Consider the following 23338-nt stretch of genomic DNA (forward strand, 5'->3'; position numbering starts at 1 on the left):
TTAAGTTTTTTTTCATAAACTTAGTATATAGACAACAAACATTTTCTATGCCTACTCATTTTCATTCAGTGCTTCGTTCCTAATCTCAACATCACGGTCTGTAATAGCTACATATATATAAACTCCTTTAGAAAAAAGATTTTTACTTACTCTCACATTCCCGATCTCCACACTTCTTCCATTCTGAAAGTACCTTTGTACTCTGCAGACTTGTTATAAATGAAATTACTAGCAGCAAAATTCTCTGATCCAATATTCTTGACATTTTTGAGTAAATCTAGAATGCACTGAAACTGTGAAAACTTAATTCATTTGCAGAGTACAAGAATATTCTACATTATTTTTCTTAGCCTAACAAAAAAAAATCGCAACTGAAGTTATAATCCCATTTCCCTTCTCTCATCTGCCAAAGCAAAAGTACACTATGCTAACTCTGCTAATAATCTGCCAAGTCAGTTGTCCTGATTATACGCATGTGTTTAATAATTAACTTAGTTCTGATAGCTAGACTGATGTTTTGAATACAAACAAACTAGTTTTAGCCACATAAGAATTCAGCCACCATCAGAGAGGATTTTTGCTGTCAAGTCTACAGAAGGCTCTGTTCAGGGAAATTCAATATCAATTCTAATATTTTTTTCTGGATTATGGGATTTTTAACATCCGTTTTTAAGTTGAACTACCATTTTTAAACATCATTTCCACATCATATAGCACAGAGCAATGCATCAAATCTAAGCAGATATGTCCTGCTTTATAAGAAATACCTTCTGTTTCTAAGCAACCTATTACCCAATGGAGTTATAAATAATTTTCTCAAATACAGGCTATGCTTTAAAGTGGTAGTTGTGCAGGAAGTTGTACACAGCTTATATAGATATGAAGTTACACTATAAATGCAATCCTACAGAATGATTTGCTTTACAAGTAAGCTTTGCTTCAAATGCTTCACAGCATTGCCCCGAACATCCTTGGTCGACTATGCACGATACATCTTAGGGCCCTCACCTTTCATTTCCAGCTCTCCAACATGGGGTAGCCTCTACCCTCTCCCTTCCTGATAGCATCCCAAGAAACCATATTCCCTCCCAAGCTGATAATATTTGCAGTTATACATGTATGCTTCCTAGCAATCCTGCCCCTCCTTCTGTCCTGAGCATGACTCACACAGACTTTGCTTTGCTTTTTCTTTCCATGAACCTAAGCTGTATCTTACTTGCAGCATAGTTCCCCTCTCTCCTGCTCCACAACCCAAACCTGCCAGACATGGATGCTCACTACCTATGAGCCAGCAAACAAATCGCCTACAGGGGGCTGGGAGAGAGGGCACAAAGTGCGCTGCAGCCAGAGACGCGTTGACCAGCAATGTCCTGTAAACAAAGAAATCACAGTAGATGACGTCCTCCAGCTGCAATCTAACACTTTGTCCCCTTCCTTTGCCACATGACCTGATAGCCAGACGGGCCTCTCCTATGACCCAGCACACCAGCTGCCCCTGCTGTTAGGTAATCCACCAGAGAACCGCTGCACGCACCCACCAGGGCAAATGCATGATAGATCTGTACCCCAGCACTCTCCCCGGAATAGTTTTGATGGAGTCCCATCCCCAGTTATTTCTCTCCTCCACTCCTCTTCTGCTGCTTAGAGTGCCTGAGAACCTTTCCTGGGGTCCTCCAAGTTTATCTGTAGGAGGTGAAGGGGAGGAAAAATAGAATGCCAGGCAGCTGAAACATCAGGCCGTTTCTTTGCATTTGTGAAAAGATGGACAAGTTTTTGGTTCCCTAAACTGTACAGATTAGGACAAACTAGTGAGAAGGAATATATAAAAAAATTACACTGGGGAGTAGGAAGAACTACAGAAGAATTTTATATTAGAGGGATTGTCTATTACCAAGTGTCATACAAAAATCAAAAAAAAAAAAAGGACAATTTTTATCCTGACAAGGTTATAAGCTGGTCAGAAGAGTCTTTCATAATGCTGAATACCGACCGTGGAACGTAAGGCAAAAAAACAATCATGGTCTTAGAAAGTTTAATAGTCCCTTTCTGGCCTTGGTAACCAAGAGGTGATTCACAAAAAGTGGTAAAGCCAGACATTCTAACATCTAAAACTACATAGGTCAGCAAGTTTGTGTCAGAGGGCAAACTGAAGGACCCACACCTTGAGATCTACACATTACATTTGTCAAAATAGCTCTCAGAATGGCTGACTCTTCGTATGGACACACAAATGAATTCTCAGGTCTTTGTATGGAGATGCTATAAATGGAGTAGCTAGGATGAATTGCAGTGTTTCATCTACATCTGCAGTTTTCAAATTATTCTGGGCCCTGTTTATTGTGTAGCTTAGTCTCAACAATCATCATTCTAGGTTTGAAGCTGTTGAAAGGTTGATTAGCAGTGTTCTCTCTCTCTTTTATTTGTTCCTCTAATACAACTTCAATAACAAAGTACATTCATATCAAATATTCTTTTCTTCAGGGTGTAAAACTCACACTTGCAGATGTTATACAAATGTAAGCTGTAAGCACCCTTGAACTAAAGTCAAAGCTAAAGATACAGGGGGTTTATCATAGCTGCCTCCCAAAGGACAAAGTTGAAAACTTTACAGCAGGTAGAGCAAGATTTCACTTTATTTGTTTAGTGAGTAGAAGTTGGATACTTCTGCAGAACTGAAGCAACAGAAGTGAAGACTATTATATATGCAAAAACAAACAATGCTAATGAAAAAGATCTAATTTGAACAGCTTTCCTTAGAACTAAACTATTTTGTTGGAAATCTTAGTAACTATAAGCATTAAGCTTATAACTTTAGTTATAGGTAGTATAGTAACTAGTAACTTTAAGCATTAAGCTAGAAATACATAACATCACGTGTCTTGACATATCATAAATTCCTTCTGACATACTAAAATTCACAGAAGAATCAAGTCAGAATTAACGGTTTGATTTAAATCAACTGATTAGTATGGCTCACTGAATGACTCAAGATATGATCCTGTATAAATACAGAGATGTTGCATTTCCTAGACCATTCAGGATCTGCATGAACCATAGAGATCCCAAAGGAGATCATAAGCAGATACAAACTCTCTTAAGTACATAAAAATCAACAGCTATTTTATAACAGTATATACAGTTTTGATTATATTTTTATGATAGCACCAAAAGGTTACATACAGAATGTAAGGTTTCACTGTGTATAATATTGCACAAATACATGGAAGGATACAATTCATAACAAAAAACATTTGAAACACAGTTCTCTTGACTTGAGATGTTTGCATTAAAATGCAGATCAACTTTAATATGGAATCTCATGTTGTTTTTTTTTTAAAAAAACAAAACAAAACACTTTTTGGCATGACAACTATCTTTTAAAATCTAGTAAAACAAAGGAAGAGAAGAAACACTAGTTCACTCACTCTTCTTCTAGTTAAATATAAACATGTAACAGACATTCTTTATTCAAATTTAAACCATATTTTTAGCCAGGGTAATAAATTGTAAGAAAAAGCCATTATTGCTTCCCTATTACAAAAAGGGTTGCAAACATGACAACTTCGTGTGTTACTTGAAAATCATGGAACTTGTGATGTACTACTTTGAATCTTGATAGTACTTTCCTAAGCTTTGAATGCCTCACGCTTTGCTATACATTAAAAGGCTTCATGTAATAAGAACTGCCTGAATGAGGTTTGTGTAAAACAGGGATTTTCTACGCAACTCAGATGAAGGGGAAAAAAAAAAGGCAAAGAGCAAAGTTGTATTCTCCAAAGCACAGATCTCTATGTTATGCATATACACCACTGCTGCAGCATTTGATCACATCATAAATACGTATAGGATTAGAAATGCTTCTTTGAGCAGGGAAGCTCATTTTAAAGATCTGGGACACACAAAATGAAGATGTTTGTCCTGTTGTGCAACAGCAATTATTACAAAATGAGCAGCTAAATCTGGATCCCAGAATTATAACTGTGGCCTAACCACAAGACCTTCATTTCCTTAGGAAGAAACGATGCTGGAGTTATCTATTTGCAAATTTACTGATCTTGGAAATTATTGAAGTTTACCAATACCTTCTTTCTTCAGAAAAATTACTTTCAAATTTCCTTACTTACAATGAAGCTGTTCTAAGCACAAACACATGTAAGTTTCAAGTAAAGAAGCACAAATTTGAAGAAGTGTACCTTTTATGCAAAGTCATGCTTCAGCTTACAGTTCATGAACAATCTGCATAAAATCTACTCTGAGAAGGACTCCACGTGGAACATCGTGGAAAAACACATTCTTGGAGACTTCCAGCTTACTGCTGCCAGGAGTGAAGAAAATTGAGACAGGTAAATGGTATAGTCAGTGCACATACATGTAGTATAACAGCACTGTAACAAAATACACCAATCCAACTCCTCTAAATTCTCATTTAAAGCTAGAGTGGACAATTTGATGCAAGCACTCCACAAGACACGCATAGATCTTACATGTTACCCACTCGTACAAAACATCTCAACTTCATTATTAGTTTTTTGCCTCTTTGATTGTTTTTCTGTATTACTTGACTGAAAAGAGACCAAGGTATTTTTCCATTGATCTCTACTCACCACTATGTGGGAGTGAAATAAAACATTTTAGTAATTTCCTACTTGCATGGTATCTGCACTTAATTCTCAGACACAAAACTATTACATTCAATTTTAAGACCTCATTTGATACATTTCTACTGCTATTTGAAATAGACTGGGAACAGAAAGGAAATTGTACTCAGGGTCTCAGTATTATCCACAACTTTGTTTCAGTGTAAGAGGAAACACATCTCTATCCAATGCTTTAAAATTGTTTGGCTCAGATGAAGTGACATTGAGCGTAACTAAATTACTAAAAATACAACTGCTTTTTAAAGACAAGGGTCTTTATGTGGTATTGTGCTAATAGTACAGTATTATCTTATACCACTACTGTAACAGAATATTGGTTGGAATATACGTAGTTTTTAGAAAACTTGGTTCTTATAAATTTATCATACACTGACATTTATATGTTGCACTGTGCTGCTTGGATTTGGCAAAACTATTTACAGCACAGCGTAACCATGGCAGTTAAATTTCTTCAAATAAGCATTAAACTATCAAATACATCACCTGCTTTGTAACTTGGCAACAAAATTCCTGTATTTTCACCTTTTCAAATATATATTCCTGCCTGTAATACAACCTGAAACAAGAAACTTGAATGTTATCAATCCATTCCCTAGTTTAGTTACCGGCACCCACCACACTTATTATAAACCTATGCAGCTTCTGACCAGCCGCCTATTCCAGCTTAGTATAATTACATACATATATAAATACCTCTATATTCCAGCCTAGTATAATTACAGTATTAGCTATTAAAACCTGTACAATAAAACTACAAAAGGTATCATTTAACACTGGATCACTCAAGCTCAGAGTAAGAAACCTTAAAACATACTGTTAGGGATATCAACAACCAAGTAAATTAAAATGATTTTCAAATGCAACTTGAAATTTGTATGTTTCACATTTCACACCCAGTGACATTTACTCAACTACTCAGTGTAAGAATTTTTCCCAATGGTAAACCACTGTGTTTAACATCTTAATAAAAAACTTGAACATTTTGCTTCCAAAAAAACAAAAATACATTAATCTACCACTTTCCCCTGAAGGGAAGGGAAGCATGGTTGAAGCCTACCGACAAGAAGTGAAAAGCAATCTCACTTGTAGAGCTGCAGAGGCAAATAGGATATCAAAGCAGGAAATGGACTGAAGAATGAGTAACATAACCGGTTGAGAGAAGGAAAACCCAAAGAGCTTTCACACTGTTTAAATCTGTCATGAGAGAACATTTCACTTCATCCCTTGCTAGGCACACTTCTGTAAGCCAGGAAGTTCAGCACTTCAGAAGTCTGTCACTACTCTGAGTTCAGAAGAAAAGTCCGAAAACTAACATCCTCCCAAACTAGAACTATAAAGAAGTACACCGTGTTTCAGGAAAAAAAGGGCATACACATGGCATTTGATGCATTAAAGCCAGCCTATTGCTCATTTCAATTCTGAAATCTTTCCAGGACTTCCTGATCTGTTGTTTGGCACATCAGATTAATTCTCTTACTGCCCAGACAGTCCAGATTATAACAGTGCTTCACGTTCAGTTATTAGGCATTAATTACAATCTTTAAGAATGATTTTAGATACAGACCTATGGTACGACAATCTTTAATTGTACAAAGGCAGTACACCTATCTTAGAGAAAAAGACATGGGCATCAGGAAAGTAGTCTACAAAGCCACATTTATTTGCACATGTACAGAACAGAGCAACAGATGTTATTGTTTTCCATACAAAATTATATAAAAACAGTATTCACCTTCATAGATAACACCATACCACTTTGTATTGTATTAAATACATTCAGAAAACATTCTGTCACACACACGACATTAGTTATTAGGTAGTCCCAGGTAACTCCAACACTGCAATGTTATTCCTAGTGGCATGAAGGGATCAAAGATAAGACCGTAAATAAAAAAGAGACTCCTTGTTGGGAAGCAAGCTGAAGTCTTTCCTCCACTGTCCATCAAAGCAAGGGACATCATTAAACATAGTAACTACCTCCAGAACATAGATGCAAACACTACCAAAGGACCTGCAGAAGGCAGGTAAGAGTGGTATTCCAGACTGCCATGAGCTATCTTGGTCAGCATAAAGTGTTCACATTTAATCACTGCTTGCCTATGGGTAGGAAAAAGTTTCATAACTGGAACAGAGTTGAATAAAAATTTGTGATTACAGAAGAAAGCAAAAAGGCATAGATTCAAAGCAAATACTTTTCCTTCCTATCTAGCACTGGAGAGATTACTCTCTTTAGAGGAGTCTTAAGATTCCCATTCTTGCAAGGAATAGAGGGGAAAAGCAAAATTTTAAGTTTCCTGCAACACTGCCTCCTTACATATGATCTAAAAGGGGAATTTAAGTGTCAACAGGACATCTCAATTTATTTAAAATGCACATTTATTTCTACAAAAAAACAGTTTATGATACAGAAGAAGTGATCACACCAACTTAAAGATTTACCTATTAAAATATACAGAGGATCTCAATGAGTACAGGATATTTAAAAAAAAAAAGATGCAAAGGAGTGTTAATCTTTTATTTTTACATTTTCAGGAACTTCACATAATTTTGGTAGGTAACCTTTTACAAAATTATGTAAAAAGTACAAGAATGCCTGGTAAACAGTCTGCATTTTTCCAAAAGATTTTTTACAGCATGCAATTCTTAAGGCAGCCTTCTCCTCCTCCTTATAAGGAATCCTTTCAACTCAAATAATCTTCTGCTGCAAAGATTAGGCTAAGGAAGCTTGGTCTCTTCTGTTAACGCCTTTTGTCTTTCCTGTCTGATTTACGGTCTCTTTCACTCCGTGAAGTTCTCTTGCCTGACCGACTACTTTCTGATATAGATCTCTTTCGGTCAGATCTTGAACTTTTATCCTTTGAGCTTTTTGCATCTCTACTCCCACCTTTTGAGGACTTGTGACTTCTATCTACTCCTGAAGCATCCCTTCGCTTCCTGTCTGCGCTCCTCCTGCGTTTTCTGTCTCTGTTATGACCTCTTCCTCTGCTCCGACTTCTACTTTCACTACTGCTAGAACTACTGCTGCTACTGTCCCTACTAGTACTTCCACTTGTAGTGCTGCTGCTGCTGGAACTACTCCGACTGGTAGTGCTGCCAGTGCTGGAACTACTCCCACTAGTAGTACTGCTTGAAGTACTACTGCTACTACTGCTGCTACTACTACGACTATGACTCTTAGTTTTGTTCCCTGCCCTACCCCTGCTTCTACTCCTAGTCTTAGTTTTAATTTCTATGCTCAGTGTCTGACTCTGCTCTGTCTGTGCCTCGACCACCTTTACAGACATGACAGCATTTTCATCCTTGTCTGCCTGGGGCTCTGCATCCTGAATGGACTGAGACAACTGAGGTGACTGTGGCAGTGGCACAGACTGCGGCTGACATGGGGCCTCAGCCACAGATTCTGGCTGAGCTTCAGATGCCTTCTCCTGTTTTTCTTCAGTTTCAGCTTCAGTTTCTGCTTTGATACCTTTCTCCTTCTCAGGAGAAAGAGCATTACCCGATTTTTCTGGCTGAGCATCACACTCCATTTCTGTTTCCACTTTGCCATTTTCATTTTCTACAGGTTCTACACTATCTGCCTCATTGATTTCAACCATATCCTGCTCATTATCCACTGGCTGAGTATTTTCATTTTCCTCCTTTACAGCTGTGACCTCTTCATGCTGACCATCCTGTTGCTTGTCATTTTCCCTCACCTCAGCAGCCTCTTCTACTTTAATCTCCATTTCATGTTTCTGTTCTTCCTCCTCCTGTTCTTTCTCTGCATCACTATGCCCTGAACCTGTTTTTCCCTTTTCCTCCCCTACCTCCTCCATTTCTACATCATTGTGCTGATTACCTGTCTCCAACTCTTCCACCTGCTGAGCCACCTTACCCTCTTCCTGCTCCTTGTTCTGTTCTTGCTTCTTTTCTTCGTTCTGCACCTCCTGCTGTTCTTTTTCCTTCACAGATTGTCTTCTGGGCCTGGCCTCCATTTTGTTAATCTGCTCTGCAAATTCATTGCGCCTGCTTTCAAAGAGTGCTGGGGGATAAAATAACAGTTTCAGACAGGTAACTGGAGAAGCTGAAGTCTATTTTCTCCTTAACTATAAGCTAATAAGTTATCAAATTGTTTTAACTTAAGAACTGCATCGTTATTCATTCTGCAAGCCATTCATGCATAATGAAGAAGACCACTGGTTAACTTAATAAAACAAAGCAAGTTGAATAATCGGCTTAGCTGAGTATCAGAACAGTAAAATCCTAAATCTAAGCTACCAGTTTTTAAACTTCATTAAAATCACTCCAACTGTGTGTCAAAACAATACCTACATTCCCTGGTATATAAAAAGGTTATTCTTCCTAAGGTGATCAAAGGACACTAAAAATCAGCAGAAAGCAGATTAGACATTCAGAAAGTTTTAATAATGTAAGCTATTCAGACAGGTGAGTTAGCTTCTTTTATCCCCCACCCCAGACAATGAAGAAAACTTCTTTAAAGAAAAAAAAAGAGATAAGCTCCATTTAATCAAAAGAACAACAGGACTACCATCACCCGCAGTGTTTTAAATTGTTTTGCAAAAGGAAAATATAGTCGTCCTGTGAAACAAAGAAATGAACACACATTAAAGGTAAAAAAAAAAAAATCATCATAAACTTCTAGTACTGTGCTCAAGACAAAACTTCCCAGCCCTCTATAAAGAAACCTGCATTTCCTCGGGTCTCCAATCCATAAAAACAGCCTTTTTAAAATGGAAGTTGTTGCACTGGCATACACCTAGATACTAAAGTTAACAATAAGGACATTTTAAACACATACTTCTGAGTTTATGTATATTCCTCTTGACCTTTTGTAAGAGAATCAGAGCACAACCAACAAAATTAAGTCACTGAAGAAGTTATATTGTTATTTATGATGAACATCCATGCAAGAATATATACTTTGTCCTGTGCATGAAATTACTGTATCTAAGCACAAAGACTTAAATTTGTGCAGACACCAAAAGAAAGCAAGAACAAAGGCAGTCTTGTATCTTAAAGACCACCTACCATTCATCTTTTTCTGTGAATCTTCCATCAACTTCTGTGTAGCAGGACACATTCTGCCAGGTATGTAGAATAAGTGAGGTTTTGTCTTTGTCCTTATGTATTTAATTATTTTGGCATTATGTTCATTCCATTCTTCTTGCTGAGAAATTAAAGAAAAGACCTTAAGACACCAAAGAAAATACATTGTAAACAAGAGAAAGATTTGAGAGCAAAACTAGGACTTACCAACTGAGCAAGCTCAACCTTTTGTTCCAGTAACCGCAGCTCTGTCTGTTTAGCACGTCTTTCTTCAAACAGTTCTCGCCTCTCATTTTCAACTTGCTTTCTTTCTTCCTCTGCTTGCACTTCAAGTTTTTGTTCAATTTCTTGTCGTCTTTTTTGCTAAGATAAATAAAGAACTATCTTAATATTTTTCCTAAATCAAGAAAAGCATTCTAGTTTGGTCTAACTAAAATTATTTAAGGGCATTCCAAGAAAAAAAAAAAAACAAACAACAAATAAGGAAGTCTACTAAATTACATGTAATGGAGGAAGAGCACCATTGTTTGCTGGTGCGTAATTTTTTTGTGGTGGTTAACTATAAATTAATGTGCCCCTATGGCTATCTGCCTTTCTATCACTCACTGTGGATTTGAATTTTCAACATGACCTGTAAGATTTTTTTTTTCAAATGGTAGAGAAAAATAGATTTCAGGAACTCTGCCTGGAGGGAAGAAAGACAATAAGCAAATGAAGAGCTAAAGGCTGATGTTTGTGACCAACAAAATAAATGACACTGCAAATACTCTGAGTACTGTTGTCATTAATTAGAGGATATTAATTATATTATTGTAATGCAGGAGGAGTGTCCTGTCTCTATGTCCTAGACAGCCATATGTCCAGATTATAAAATAATTGCCTAAAAATTTATATATATAGTTTAGTGCCTGGACAAAAAACAGCTGTGTCATAAAATTCCTTGGGCTTCCACTTAGACTTATAGCAAGATTTTATGTATGAAGAAAGCAACACATTCTCAGAAATATGCTGCAATGAAGAGGAACTCCTCAAAATCTTTTTATACAAACAAACTAATATGAAGTATACCAGGACTCCGTATTTCCAGACCATCTCTTGCAATAGCTTCCTATTATAAGGCAAACAGGCAACAAAGAACTTTGGTCTTCTTCAAGCACTACAGTGCTAGTTAGATAAAGCAGTCGGATATCCAAATACTGAATCTGGGGGTAATCAATATCAACATTGCAAGTCAGCTACACTAAAGCCACACAGAAGAGATTTTAAACAGATTTGTGTCTGCTTCCATAAGACCGCTGAAAGTAGTTTTTTTTTTTTCCATAAACATTTAAAACACTGTTTATAATCTATAGGTTACTGTTAACTGAATAATCCATTTAGTTTAACTGTAAGAAATACAATGACCTTCACAATTCAAAAGGTCATACTAAGAATAAAGTTACCACCATCCCAGATGTAAGTTTTTTTTTGAAGTTACCACTAAGCTATGCAAAACCTTTGCTTCTATACAATTATATATTCATTTATAAAAAGAGTAATGCTTATTATCTGTACTATGGGGCAAACAGCCACTTGTAGTCAAACAGAAGGCATAACAATGCCATGCCTTTCTGTATACTTGGCTATAATTTAAACACCCAGAACACATCAGGGTGGGCACTGATTCAGCAATACCATTAGTCACAGAAATAGCCTACGAACAGTAGTCTACCTGATTAAATTCCAGGTTATTTTGAAATGTTCCAAAAATAATGTCAATAAAAAAGAAAATCTATTTTGTATTTTAAATGTTTTAAAGATGAACTGAAATAAATAAATAAAACCCCAAACGTTGCCTTACCACTTCTGCAATGGTCAGAAGGCATTGTAAGGTCATGAAATTATGTTAAGAATGCCTTTCCTGCTTTCCCACCCCTAATTCCACTAAATTAAAGAAAAGAAAAACCCTTTTGCACTCTTAGCAATTTGCTACACCTGTGACCCACACCACAGGAATTTTCATTCCTATTTAAAGCAGCTTAATCACACCACTTTGCTTTATTATTTACAATCAAAAATTTGATGAAATTAAGAATAAGTACCCTCTCAGTAGCAACTGTGGACTCCTGCTTAAATTTTTGAAGAGTGCCCATCAACAAGCCAAATATACGTCGATTCCTGAGGGGAAAAAAAACAAAACACAACAAAAAGAAGTTTGAGTTTCAGTTCAAGTACCAAGATTTTTTTTTTTGTATACACAATCAAAGAAACTTTCCCACCTCAGAGATGTTTATTTTTAAAGGCTTAGTACCAGTCAAGGCTGCTAGCAATAGAACACAAACTGACTGTGCCAACAGTTGAAGATATAATTTACACTGACATATCATGTTTTGCCTAAGAGCAAGACACAGCTCTTATTCGTAACGCAGCACACTTAGCACTGGGAAAATCAGGAGCCTGCACATTTCACATATGAGAAAAACAACACTAAGTAAATATGAAAAAAATCCAAAACGCGAGAACTGACAAAAAGACTGAGTAAATACAGTGTGAGGAAGAACACTCCCACCCCACTAAGAGGATTAAGGAGAAAAGGAGCCACAAGGGAGCGAAAGATTATCTGCCACAGTCTACCTAATAATATCTTATACAACGAGACATTGAACTGTCGGATGAAACCACAATTGCTCTCATCAAGTTATCAGTTGTTTTGAGAAAATTTAAAGTAAAATTCTTAAGGAATTCCTTTCTTTCAAACAACTAATTTGCTGAATTTCACCTTCTCTTTCTTTCTATTTAACCTCAAGTAGTGCTTTTACAGCAAGAAGCCGACTTTCTTAGTAGTTGCCTTGAACTTTCACACAGTTAGAAAAAAGAAAAGGGTGCTCTTCTCTCAGTACCACAAAGCTCAACTGCAGTGGTACATACCTAGCATGGAGAAGTAAAGGTACTTTAATAGAAACAAAAATAATAATGGATAAAGAATGGAAAGCTATGGATTACTTGGGCAAGAGTATGACATCCCAGATGGACCTGAGCAAAATCAGAGTCCACTGGATGCTGTCCTCCTGAAGAACCTCTTTCTACTGTAAGTCATACACAGAGCAAGTGGTTATTTTTTACCCTTATCTACCCAGAAGACTACTGAAATGGAAAATGCTAAAACCTGCCATTCCAAACGAACTTTATGTGCCAGAAACTCTATGAAGTCCACTAAGGATTCTGAAATCCTTCTGTAAGGAAAGCATTTGGGAGTAGGTGATGGAAGCAACAGTCTGTTAGTTATGTTGTAAACTGCAAAAAATCAACTTAAGTGCCATTTTTTGTACAAATTAATCTCTGGTCCTTATCAGAGAAGCTTGCTATAGTTCATTACTCCAGCCCTCACTATATTTGAAGCATAAGGTAATATGGCACAAGGTGAGCTGCAGACTGAAGCAGGCAGAGTCCAAGATGTAGGATACAATTGCAAGCTTGCTTCTCCAGCACCTCTTCCCAACACAACTACATCTCAACAAGAACTTTAGCAGTGAGCTACCTTAACACACACAAAAAAAATCTAAGAAAAATTATATAAGTAGGAATAATCTAAAGAAAAGGAGGCAAAAGGAAAGCCAGACTGTATGCACAAAAACAAGCCTGAAAGTATTAAGAGAAAAGAAACACATGATGGAACTACTCTGCAAAAAGGAAAACCCCACACCCCAAAGCTTTCTTCAGTCAACAAAATAAGTACTGAAGAATCGCCTGTCCTGACTTTATAACTGGTCTTTTAAGATGCATCTTCACTAGGTTCTCTAGGTACTTGAGGAACAATTGGTTACTTCCAAGACATGCTTACAGAATTTTCTACAGTGCAAAGCACAACAGAGTGGATGTCCCCAGATTCAAATTCCCGTTTTGTTTCCTATTATAGCTCTCCAAAATGTTAAGTTGCCAATGAAGTTGTCTTAAAGATGACCCATTACAATAACACTAGCAAACTTACATGTATTCCTTTAGAGATTCTGCTCCTCAGGCTATCTGCCAACTACGTGAAATGAATGATGCATTGTTACTATTTTTTTTTTTTAATTGAAACCAAATTTATACCATTTTGGTTCCTCTTCAACCCCGTATTTTGATATATGACACCATTTGTATATTTCTTTTCAAATCTAAAACTATTTTCTAGACTACCACTTAGAAGCACCACCATTAGTTCTTACAAGAAATTTCTACATACCTTTGTTTTCCTTTTTCATCCATATTTTGATCTTGTATTAGGTCTCGACGTGTTCTCTCTTTGGAGGTAGCAACAACAGAAGATGGCAACGCAGGCTACAACAGCAACAACAAAAACTACTTAGTTCATGTTCCAGGTAAGCATGTTTTTTTTTTTTTTCTTTTCTGTACAGCCCCTTTTGTCACCTATTACCTTTTTAATATCATCATCCTCTGCGTCGCTTTCTTGGCGTGATTCTCGTCTTGTCCGGCGTTCTCCGCCCAGCCTGGGGAGGAAAAAGCATTAGTGGTCATTGGAAAACATATTTTAAGGACTGCACCTATTCTAACAGTAGAAAATACAAGTCAGCGTGTATAGTTAGTACAACCAATGATTCCAGTAAAATCTGTCATTGGAGCAGCGAGGAGGTAAGTAGAGCTTTTGCAGACAGAATCTATTGCTGGTGTTAAAAAAAAAAAAAAAAAAAAGATAGATTGTGACAAATGAGAAAAAATGGTTTAACTCTTGATCCAATTTGCATAGTGAAGTTAAAAAAAGGAAGAGCCCACATTACGACCTTATTTAACTTTTGAATAGTTCCCTTTTTCTTTTTTTCCAGAATCTCTAAAATGGTTATTTGTGTAAGGAAAATATAAGAAGTATTTAAATGCATTAAGATAAAGAGGTCAGTATGATTTTTTTCAAATTCAAAATGCTACTGAAATTATCTAGCCGAATACCTGGAAAATGGGTTAGGGCAGACAGAGTACTTAGTTGGGAATTGAGTACTTGGAAAAGCTGAAGTTTTTAAACAAAGAACAACAAGGCAATCTGTAAATAAAAGTTATTTTCAGCCTTCACTCTCATCTTTGTGGCATAGCCCTTTATTACTGGTAAAGCCACTTCAAAATATTCATTTTGTATAACTCAAATTCAAAAGCAAGCCTTGCTTTTTCAAGAACTACCATTGCATGTAAGTGGTCTGAGAATGCAATTCACTATAATCAAAGCCACAGTCGACAGATTTGCATCCAGTTGTGAAAGCTTGAAATCTGAGTCTGTTGTCAAACTGTACGCATTAAGGTTAGCAAAAGGGAAACCTCAGTAATGATTCGATTTGTGTCTACTGTACAACAAATCCAGGCTACTAAGCAAAATGTAAGCAGATGGTACACCAAGTAAAACAGAATTCCGTAAGTTTTTAATCACGCTTTTAGAATCTGGCACTTAGTTCCATAAGTATATTCAGAAAACTCTGCCCAATACACTACAGCCTGCAACAAAAAGGTCTAGTAAGTTAAAAGGGGAGTTATCTGTAGGAGGGACAAGGGACAAAAACTGCTTTACCACTGCATTAGAGAAAATACACAAGAGAAAAGCACTCTTCATTAAAGCAAGTGGAAGACTTTAACACCTTTGAATTTTGAATCTATTATAAACACACAAAGCTCTTGAACTCCCCACACAGTTCCCTCCCCCAGTGATTCTAAAGACAGCACAAAGCCTTGAATCTGGTGCAAACTAAATTGTGCATTTACGTCTCATCTCCATTGTGCAAGAGTATTTGAATTATTATATCTATATATTGACACTCTAATCTCTACGTTACTAAGAATCTTTATAGTGCCATAGGATTTGGAAAGATTTCACCATAGACAATTGCTATAATCAAAAAACATTTCTCATGTGTCTTTTACTGTCTTCTTCAAAGATTACATGTTAAAGTCAGCAGTTATAAAATATTTAGAATTAAGAACTGCTATTTAAGTTTACTGCTATAAACTCTCATTCTAATAACACAAGTTCTCTACATCAGTTTTTGCACCTACCTACTGGATGCGCCTTCAAGATCCCTCTGTTTGGCTGGGGGTCCTCCTCCACTATCCGAGAATCCACGCCTAAAAAACAACCACTCCTGACCTCAGAACAAGCCATAAGTTTTACTCAGCTCTGTAATCACATGGCAATTGCTACAATAAAGTATTTAAACATAATGTTTGTTGAGAAACTAATTTAAATTTGAATTTCTGCACTTATTCAAATGAGTAGCTACGCTCAAAGAAGCAGCTCCATTAGGTTCAAGTATTTCCATTTGTAAAATTTCAGAATTATGACCTATACAACAATCTAATGTTGAAATTTAACAAAAAAAAAATCCACCACATAAAGCATTAAGTAGGCATCCCTGAACAAAAATCAGTCTTTCATTCTCACTCTACTGGGGGTGGAGAGGGAGGAGGAAAAAAAATGGAAAATCCACAACAAAACCCAAGTGCTTTTACCATCACTGCTTTGAAATTCCTGTTGATTTTAACTCTTTCTATTCTTCCTAGAAAAGTTATCAGTTCCTTCATTACAGAGATGCGTCAAAGAGACAACGTCCCAGATACCCCACACAATGCCCCCCTTCATTTCGAAGTTCCACCTCAATTTTCAGGCAAAGGGCTGAAAGCTTCGGGAAAAACAGGCATTCAGAACTGGTGCAACTCAGAACGAGAGGATCCCTTAAATTTCAGCGCGTGATACAGAACTCCAAATGCCCTTGGAGGCCTCCCACCCAGCTTTCGTGCCTGCTTGCTAAAACACCGACTCTTCAGAGCTCACAGCCAGCAAAGGGACCGGGGAAGAGAGCAGACCATCGCCGTAGGGAAGGATAAAGGAACCCGGCGGCCGCCTCCCGCGGCTCCTTACCTTAGCAATAAGCTCCCTCGCCCTCTACCTCCACCAGGGCCTGAGAGGGCCAGCAGTCTGTTCTGAGGGGGCCTGTGGGAGACAGCACCGTCAGCGGGCTCTGCCCGGGAGCCCCCCGGAGACCCTCCCTCCACAGAACCCGCGGGGAGCGGGCACCGGGGCCTCCCCGGGACCCCTCCTCAGGCACCCCCCGGGTGGCCCCTCACGGAATCACCTCCCTCGCCCCCCCCCACAACCGGGGGGCCCCTCAGGGACCCCCCCACAACTGGGGTGTCCCCGGGCCGCCCCCCCGGGCCCCGCTCACCTCACATCGTTGGGGTCCCTGCCCGTGAGCTTGCGGATGTTCTCATCGACGTGCTTGAGGCTCTCCTTGGCCTTCTCGAGCTGCTCCTGCAGCGCGCGCACCGCCACCGCCATCCCGCCCGCAGCGCTTCGCGGCCTAGCCGGGGCCCAGCGCGAGGCACCGCTGGGTAACGGGGAGGCCCCGCCCAGGCCGCAGGGTCCGCCCGCAGCCAATAGAAAGGCGTAAGGGGAAAGGGAACGCCCCTCGGGGGAGGCCCGCCGCGCGCACGCGCCAATCAGAGGGCTCGGAGGCGGATTGACGGAGCGGTGAGCCAATCGGAGGAAGGCTCATCTCGCCAGCTCTACGAATCACCGAGCGGGGCCCGCCAGAGCGACGTCGCTCCCGGCTAACGAGAAGCAACAACGTCACTTTCCCGTGGCGGGGGCCAATCGCCTCTCCCTTTGAGAGGCCGCCGTGCCGGGCGAACCAATAGGCGCGGGCGTTACTGAAGGGCGAGGGCGGGCGGGCTGGGGCGCAAGCCCTGGCAATGGCGCTGCGGTGCGGGCTGCGTGTCCGCGGCTCGGCCCTGCCTCAGCGCCTGCGGCGGGCCTCAGCGCCCCGTGGGCCTCGAGAATCCATTTTTGAGCAAACCACCCCAAATCACGCACAAAAATAATAATAAAAACCATAAGCGTACATTTTTATTAGTAATAAAAAGCGGTCTCCGTCTCTCTCTGACTCCTGACCCCCCTCAGCAGCGGGTTCCCCCCGGGGCTCCGCGCCCCGCTCGCTGCCCCCTCCCAGCCCCGTGCCCTGAGGCGGTGCCGGCGGCGGGCGATCGGCTCCGCTTGGGTCCGGTCCGGCCGCGGGGCGGCGCTGGGGAGGCCGGGCGGCAGCCGGAAAGGGCAGGGCAGGGCGGCGCGGCTCGGCTCGGAGGGGCCCGGCAGCGGCGGCGGCGGCGGCGGAGCCGTTGCCGTGGCGCCGGGTGCGTGTGAGGGGGGAGCGGAGATGGCGGACGAGACGCTGTTCCTGCTGCTGCACAGCGAGATGGTGGCGGGGCTGTACCGCGCCGCCGAGCAGGGCGAAGGGGTGAGCGGGGACGGGGACCGCCTGAAGGGACCGGCCGGCGGCGGGCGGCGGCGGGGAGCGCGGGGCTGACGCCTTGTGTCTTGCAGGAGAACGGGCGCTGCACCACCAAGCTGGAGAGCATGGGCTTCCGCGTCGGGCAGGGGCTGATCGAGAGGTGAGCGAGGCCCCCGCCTGCTTTCTGCCCTGTTCCCCCTCAGCCTGCAGGGGCCAGGAGCTGCCCGCTCCCTGCGACACAGCGAGGGTTGGGCTGGCGCTGTGCGCCTCCTGACACCTCGCTCCTGCTGGCGCCCCTGCCCGTACACCACGTTTTTTTATGTGTTTCTGTCATGAAAGCAATCACACAGGGCTCACGGTTATTTATAATCCTTTATAAGTGCACTTTTTCTTTGTAGGCCTAGTTATTCGGCGTTTCCTACTTCTGGTAGGATTTTTTCATGATTTTCTCTCTTTTAAACATAATTTCATGAATGGCTACTCCAGGATTTTCTTTTCCTAAAGCACTCGGTCCTTGGAGCTTTGTGACAACCTCCTCACCTCCCTGGGCCCTTTCAGGGTGCACAGTGACTTGCTGCACACCTCACTTCAGTGCCCTTGGTCAGGGGTTGTGTAGAGGATCCTGAGCTCATGAAGTCATGTTTTCCTTGACTAAAGTGAAGCTTTAGTGCCACATGAAGATCCTCAAGGAGGATGCAGGGGGAGAATTCTGAAATGAACAAGGGAAAGAGGTTGCTTTTTAGGAAACTGGAACAAGTTTTACATGTTTGTTCCTATGTTTTAGTGCTTCTTTTGGTATTGAAGGAGCCCTTCCACACAGTAGTGGAGGTGTGAGCTGTGTGTTTCGGTAGTTAGTTGAAGATAAACATTATGAAGTGTTCTCCGTCTTTCTGCACTTCAGCTGTCTTTAATGATCGTGTAATTCAAACACATCTTTTCTGTTGTATTGCTTCAGATATTAAGATAACACCTTGTTACTCTTAAGTTATTATACATGATGAAAGCTGAGCAATGCTAGAATGACACTGTCAAGTTGTTGGGTGTACCTTCATTACTGATATGTTTCTCGCTTCTCTCTTAGGTTTACAAAAGATACTGCCAGATTCAAAGATGAATTAGATATTATGAAGTTCATTTGCAAAGATTTTTGGACAACTGTATTCAAAAAACAAATAGATAACCTCAGGACCAATCATCAGGTACGAGTGATATAGAATATTTCAGTGACAAAATCAGTAAGACTGTTTTGAGTTACTACGGCATTTTGTGTTTGTCTTGCTCTAAAACTAATTACCTTATAAGAAACCCCAAATGTTCTTTATTTATATATTTTTAAAAAGCATTTGTTAAGGTTCATGTTGGTGTATAGTTGGAGAATACAATTTAATAATTGCTTATGATTTAGTTATTGCCACTGTTTGAAAAGACTAAATGCTGTCAATTTCATATGTACTGTTGTGGAGTTAGAAACTGACAGGACAGTAATGCTTACAGTTAATTAACACATACAGGAACTTTTTCATGCATCTCCCAATACACTTCAGTAGAAAACCAGTGTGGGAAAATGATATTGCTGCCTTAACATGCATTTAAATAGGATGGATTGCATTTAAATGCATTTAAATGGCCACCTTTAAGTCATTTTTATTTTGAAGAATATTTTCATTTTTCAGTGGTTAAGATACTTAGTTATACACTGCTGAATATGCTGAATATAACTGTATACAAAACAGCTGAAAAACTTCCCAAGGTTTGCTTGTTGGTGATGTTGATTGGTAAAATGCAGACTACATGTTACTGGATATTCTACTAAAAACTTTTTTTTTTTTTTTTTTTTAAACAGGGTATTTATGTCCTTCAGGATAATAAATTTCGACTCCTGACACAAATGTCTGCAGGAAAGCAGTATTTAGAACACGCACCAAAGGTACCCTTTATTTTTATCCTTAGGATCTATGAGTTTAATTTGAATAATCTTGATTTATTAGCTTGAAATTTTGTAGTTGGATGGATACAAACTCTCCAAAAGGGAGGCTGAAATTAAGTCTTCAAAAATCTTCAAAAACTGTGTTAATTTTAGAAATGCACCTTGTTTCAGAACAGTGTTTTTGATCTATGGTTCAAGAAACAGTAATAGCGATTTTGAAACTTGCTGTTTTCATATTTGAGTTACTTGATGGTGGGAGCTGGCTTGACTGCAAGTGGAAAGTCAGTGAACTGGTGTTTGTATTTTGCATGCAGTTAGGGAGAAACTTCTGCCACTGTCACAATGCACTGATAGAGGATAGCAAAACCTCCATAATTTTATATGTCAAAATGTTAAATCTTCAGTTAATCATTACTTAGTTCCAACCTTTTGCAACAAGCTTCACCCTTCAAACTTCTTTAAAATGTGACTTTTTATTTAGTTTTTAGCATTTACCTGTGGACTAATCAGAGGCGGCCTATCGAATTTGGGAATAAAAAGTATTGTAACAGCTGAAGTTTCATCAATGCCTGCATGTAAGTAGTTCTCAGTATTCAGGTTATTAGCTCACTTGGTAACTTTCCTTACTGACTTGATGACTGTGCTTTACTGTTATGATAATACTGATGGATGGTGAACCTCCATGACATTAAGTGGAAAACCAAATTTAAAAGTTATGTTTGCATTTGGAAGCATCAGATACGTAAGGGTACTGGAGGCTATTGGAGTAATTGAAGATAAAAACAACTAGATATGTGCTTTTTATTTACAGAAATCATTAAGAAAGGTAGTAACTGAAATCTGTTGTGACTACACAAGCTGATTAAGATGGATTTGAAAATTTCTATAGGCTTAGCAAAAAAAATACGAACTTAGCTGACAAAACTGCTGTAGTGTGGGACATGCAACAACTTAAAAAAAATTGTTCAATAAGAGCTGATTTTAAATGTTAAATTTAAATCATGGCTAGATATTTCACAACTTAGCTGTAAGAATTAGATGTTCTGTAGTATTTTTTTTAACAAAATTGTTATAAGGTATTAATCACTTGGAAAAATAAATCTAATGTTGATACTTTGATCCAACTTGGCTTTTTCTTTGCAGGTAAATTCCAGGTGATGATACAGAAGATGTAGGACACATTCAAATCTGGGTATCTACCTTAAAAATCCTTTGTCTGTGGTTTTGGTATCTTGGTTCAGCTTTGTACGTAGCTTGTAAATTATAGCAATGTGCAGGAGAATTCCCAAGTATATAATAAATGTTCATCAAAATAATTTAATGCTATCCTCGTATCTTGGTATGAAATCGATTCTATACCAAGGTATTAATGTCTATTTGGGTAAAAACTGTCTACTCAAAAGTTTTCAACAAAAGATTTCTGGTACCAGAACAGACCATGGGCACTTTTTAAGAACTGAGTAAGGAAAACAATCAAGACTCAATTGGAAAAAGAAACTGTGTTTTGTGTCACCTTACATGAATGTCAAACTGCTGCCTTTGCATATGCACTCCTAACTGTGAGGCAGTGATTGCTTTTTTATTATTATTCCGAGGAAGCAATTATTGCTACAGCCTTCATTAATGGTGCTCAATGGAGGATTAGTTCTTTTATAGGACTTACATAGGGCAGTAGGAAAGAACCCTTATTTCAACAAAAATAACAGCATATCCCCCCTACCTAAAAATCTGTTTTTTTGCATCAGAATTTTACAGACAAGGTCATCTACGACTCAGCAAAGATGGCAATTTGTTTTAGCCTGTTGTGCATAAATTCAATATTAACATAATTGTTTTTAATTGCTAGCTACAACTCACTTCTGTAATGAGTGTGTACAGGAAGATGATTAGGCCTGCAAGAAGCTATAAAGACATCACCAAGACTCTTGAGGATATTGGGGTTTGCTAGATACTACTTGTTACAAGATTTGTATAACAATACATATCTTGCTGTAGGTAAGCATGAAAACATATTGTTTAAACTTTTTAATGAATTTTGCTGTAAGACTTTTCAGAAATGTGAGAATGCCTCATGATACTGAATCAGTTTCTGCTTTGAGACCAGTAACTAACAAGATAGTTACAAAATAATATATTTGAACAAAACTTTTGTCTGTTTTAACTACCTTCTGTGGTGGAATAAGTGTATGTTGTCCAATTGCATGGTTGGGCAGGAACAGTGGAAGCTGTTCTTCCTTAATCTCTAAGGGAGGTCTGAAGTTTATAATGGATTGAGCTTTTTCCAGATAGCTGTTACAAGCTGTATATTATAAACATGATAATCAGGGGCTTATTATACTTGAGCTTAATATGTGACCAAGTTCTGATCTTTTCATGTACTGTGAATGCTAGTTCAGGATAGTTATAACTTAAAAATTTAACAGTTCGGAAACATCTGAAGGCAAACTCAATCTGTCCCACTGTTTATAGACCTAGCAAAGATAAGAGTAACCAGGGATCAGCCGTGTGACTGAAAATACTGGGCTCTTATAGGGGTAGTTTACAGGAAGGCTGTGGTTGTTGTCCACCTGAATGTTGTCCACATTCAGATTTGTTTGAAATTATAAGGCTTGAGAATTAGCTAATTCTTGCTGAGTGCATTTAATGGGTTCTTCAGTTGCCAACTCACCCTGCTTTTAACATGCTACAACTATTACTAAAGGGACTAACTTGCACTGTGCCTAATAGATGGACACTTCAAAGGCCCATTTTAGGCCTATGCAACATGGTAGATATTCAGTATCAACACACAGAATCATTTTGTAATTTGCTTCTCCAGAATTAAAACTCCTATAGTTGCTATTAATGCACTTTAATTTTTCACTTGATAGTTGAGATTACTGTGAACAATACCAATAATTTCAAGATGCATTAAAGGGTTATCAATAACATGTTGTGCTTAATGATCTGTCTTTTTTAAATAGTCAGGGACTTAACTGACATCTGCTTCCTGTATATTGTGAAATTCAATACTGTATAGTGTCTGCTGTTACCAGCAGAATTCAGAGTTCTTTTACCTTGGATTTTACCAGAAGCAGATGCTGATATTGGCAAATCACTCCATGTTAAGTACATATGAAGTCAAGTCAAAATGATGAGCTAATATGTTTGTCAAGATACTAGACAGAAAATAAATTTGTTCCTTCTGTTTAATAAATGCTTCTATTAAAGAGCATTGAATACAACTGTGCTGTTTTCCCAGGTTTCTGTAGCTGTTTACTAAGAAGTAATAAGTATTATTACTCAAGAAGTCTTTTATATTTTACTAAAATAATTGTTTCAATAAGTCACTGGCTATAGTTGAACTGCTTAGCAGAACTTAAGCTCAGGAATTGATGCCTGAAAAATCACATTTAGTCCTAGTTGTGTAGGCTTTTATACTAAGGCAGTTTTTAAATACTATGAAGAATGAGAACAGCCACAATATT

The 23338-nt window shown here is 38.9% G+C and overlaps 3 protein-coding genes across 3 annotated transcripts in view; 1 reads left to right on the forward strand and 2 right to left on the reverse strand.

Annotated features, from left to right (window-relative positions):
* Positions 1-265, reverse strand: part of MIA2 (MIA SH3 domain ER export factor 2) — a gene marked incomplete at its 5' end in the record, with an annotated part of 33401 nt that extends 33136 nt beyond the window's left edge. Inside the window, one exon of the mRNA XM_084287295.1 lies at positions 151-265. Within this exon, the coding sequence (XP_084143421.1) occupies positions 151-265 (115 nt within the window). The remainder of the gene's footprint in view (positions 1-150) is intronic.
* Positions 266-6297: 6032 nt separating this feature from the next.
* On the reverse strand, positions 6298-17039 carry PNN (pinin, desmosome associated protein). Its single transcript, XM_084288574.1, has 9 exons — positions 16883-17039; positions 16579-16650; positions 15717-15785; positions 14101-14173; positions 13909-14003; positions 11786-11861; positions 9912-10067; positions 9687-9825; positions 6298-8679 (listed from the first exon to the last, which is right to left on the reverse strand). The coding sequence occupies exons 1-9, from the start codon at positions 16993-16995 to the stop codon at positions 7397-7399; spliced, it is 2076 nt and encodes a 691-aa protein (XP_084144700.1). The 5' UTR covers positions 16996-17039; the 3' UTR covers positions 6298-7396.
* Positions 17040-17757: 718 nt separating this feature from the next.
* Positions 17758-23102, forward strand: TRAPPC6B (trafficking protein particle complex subunit 6B). Its single transcript, XM_084287436.1, has 7 exons — positions 17758-17950; positions 18037-18104; positions 19026-19143; positions 19788-19871; positions 20353-20446; positions 21015-21063; positions 21718-23102. The coding sequence occupies exons 1-6, from the start codon at positions 17870-17872 to the stop codon at positions 21044-21046; spliced, it is 477 nt and encodes a 158-aa protein (XP_084143562.1). The 5' UTR covers positions 17758-17869; the 3' UTR covers positions 21047-21063; positions 21718-23102.
* The last annotated feature ends 236 nt before the right edge of the window (positions 23103-23338 follow it).

Source organism: Netta rufina (genome assembly GCF_964035555.1).
Source record: "Netta rufina genome assembly, chromosome: 5".
In the NCBI taxonomy this organism is placed as follows: Eukaryota; Metazoa; Chordata; class Aves; order Anseriformes; family Anatidae; genus Netta; species Netta rufina.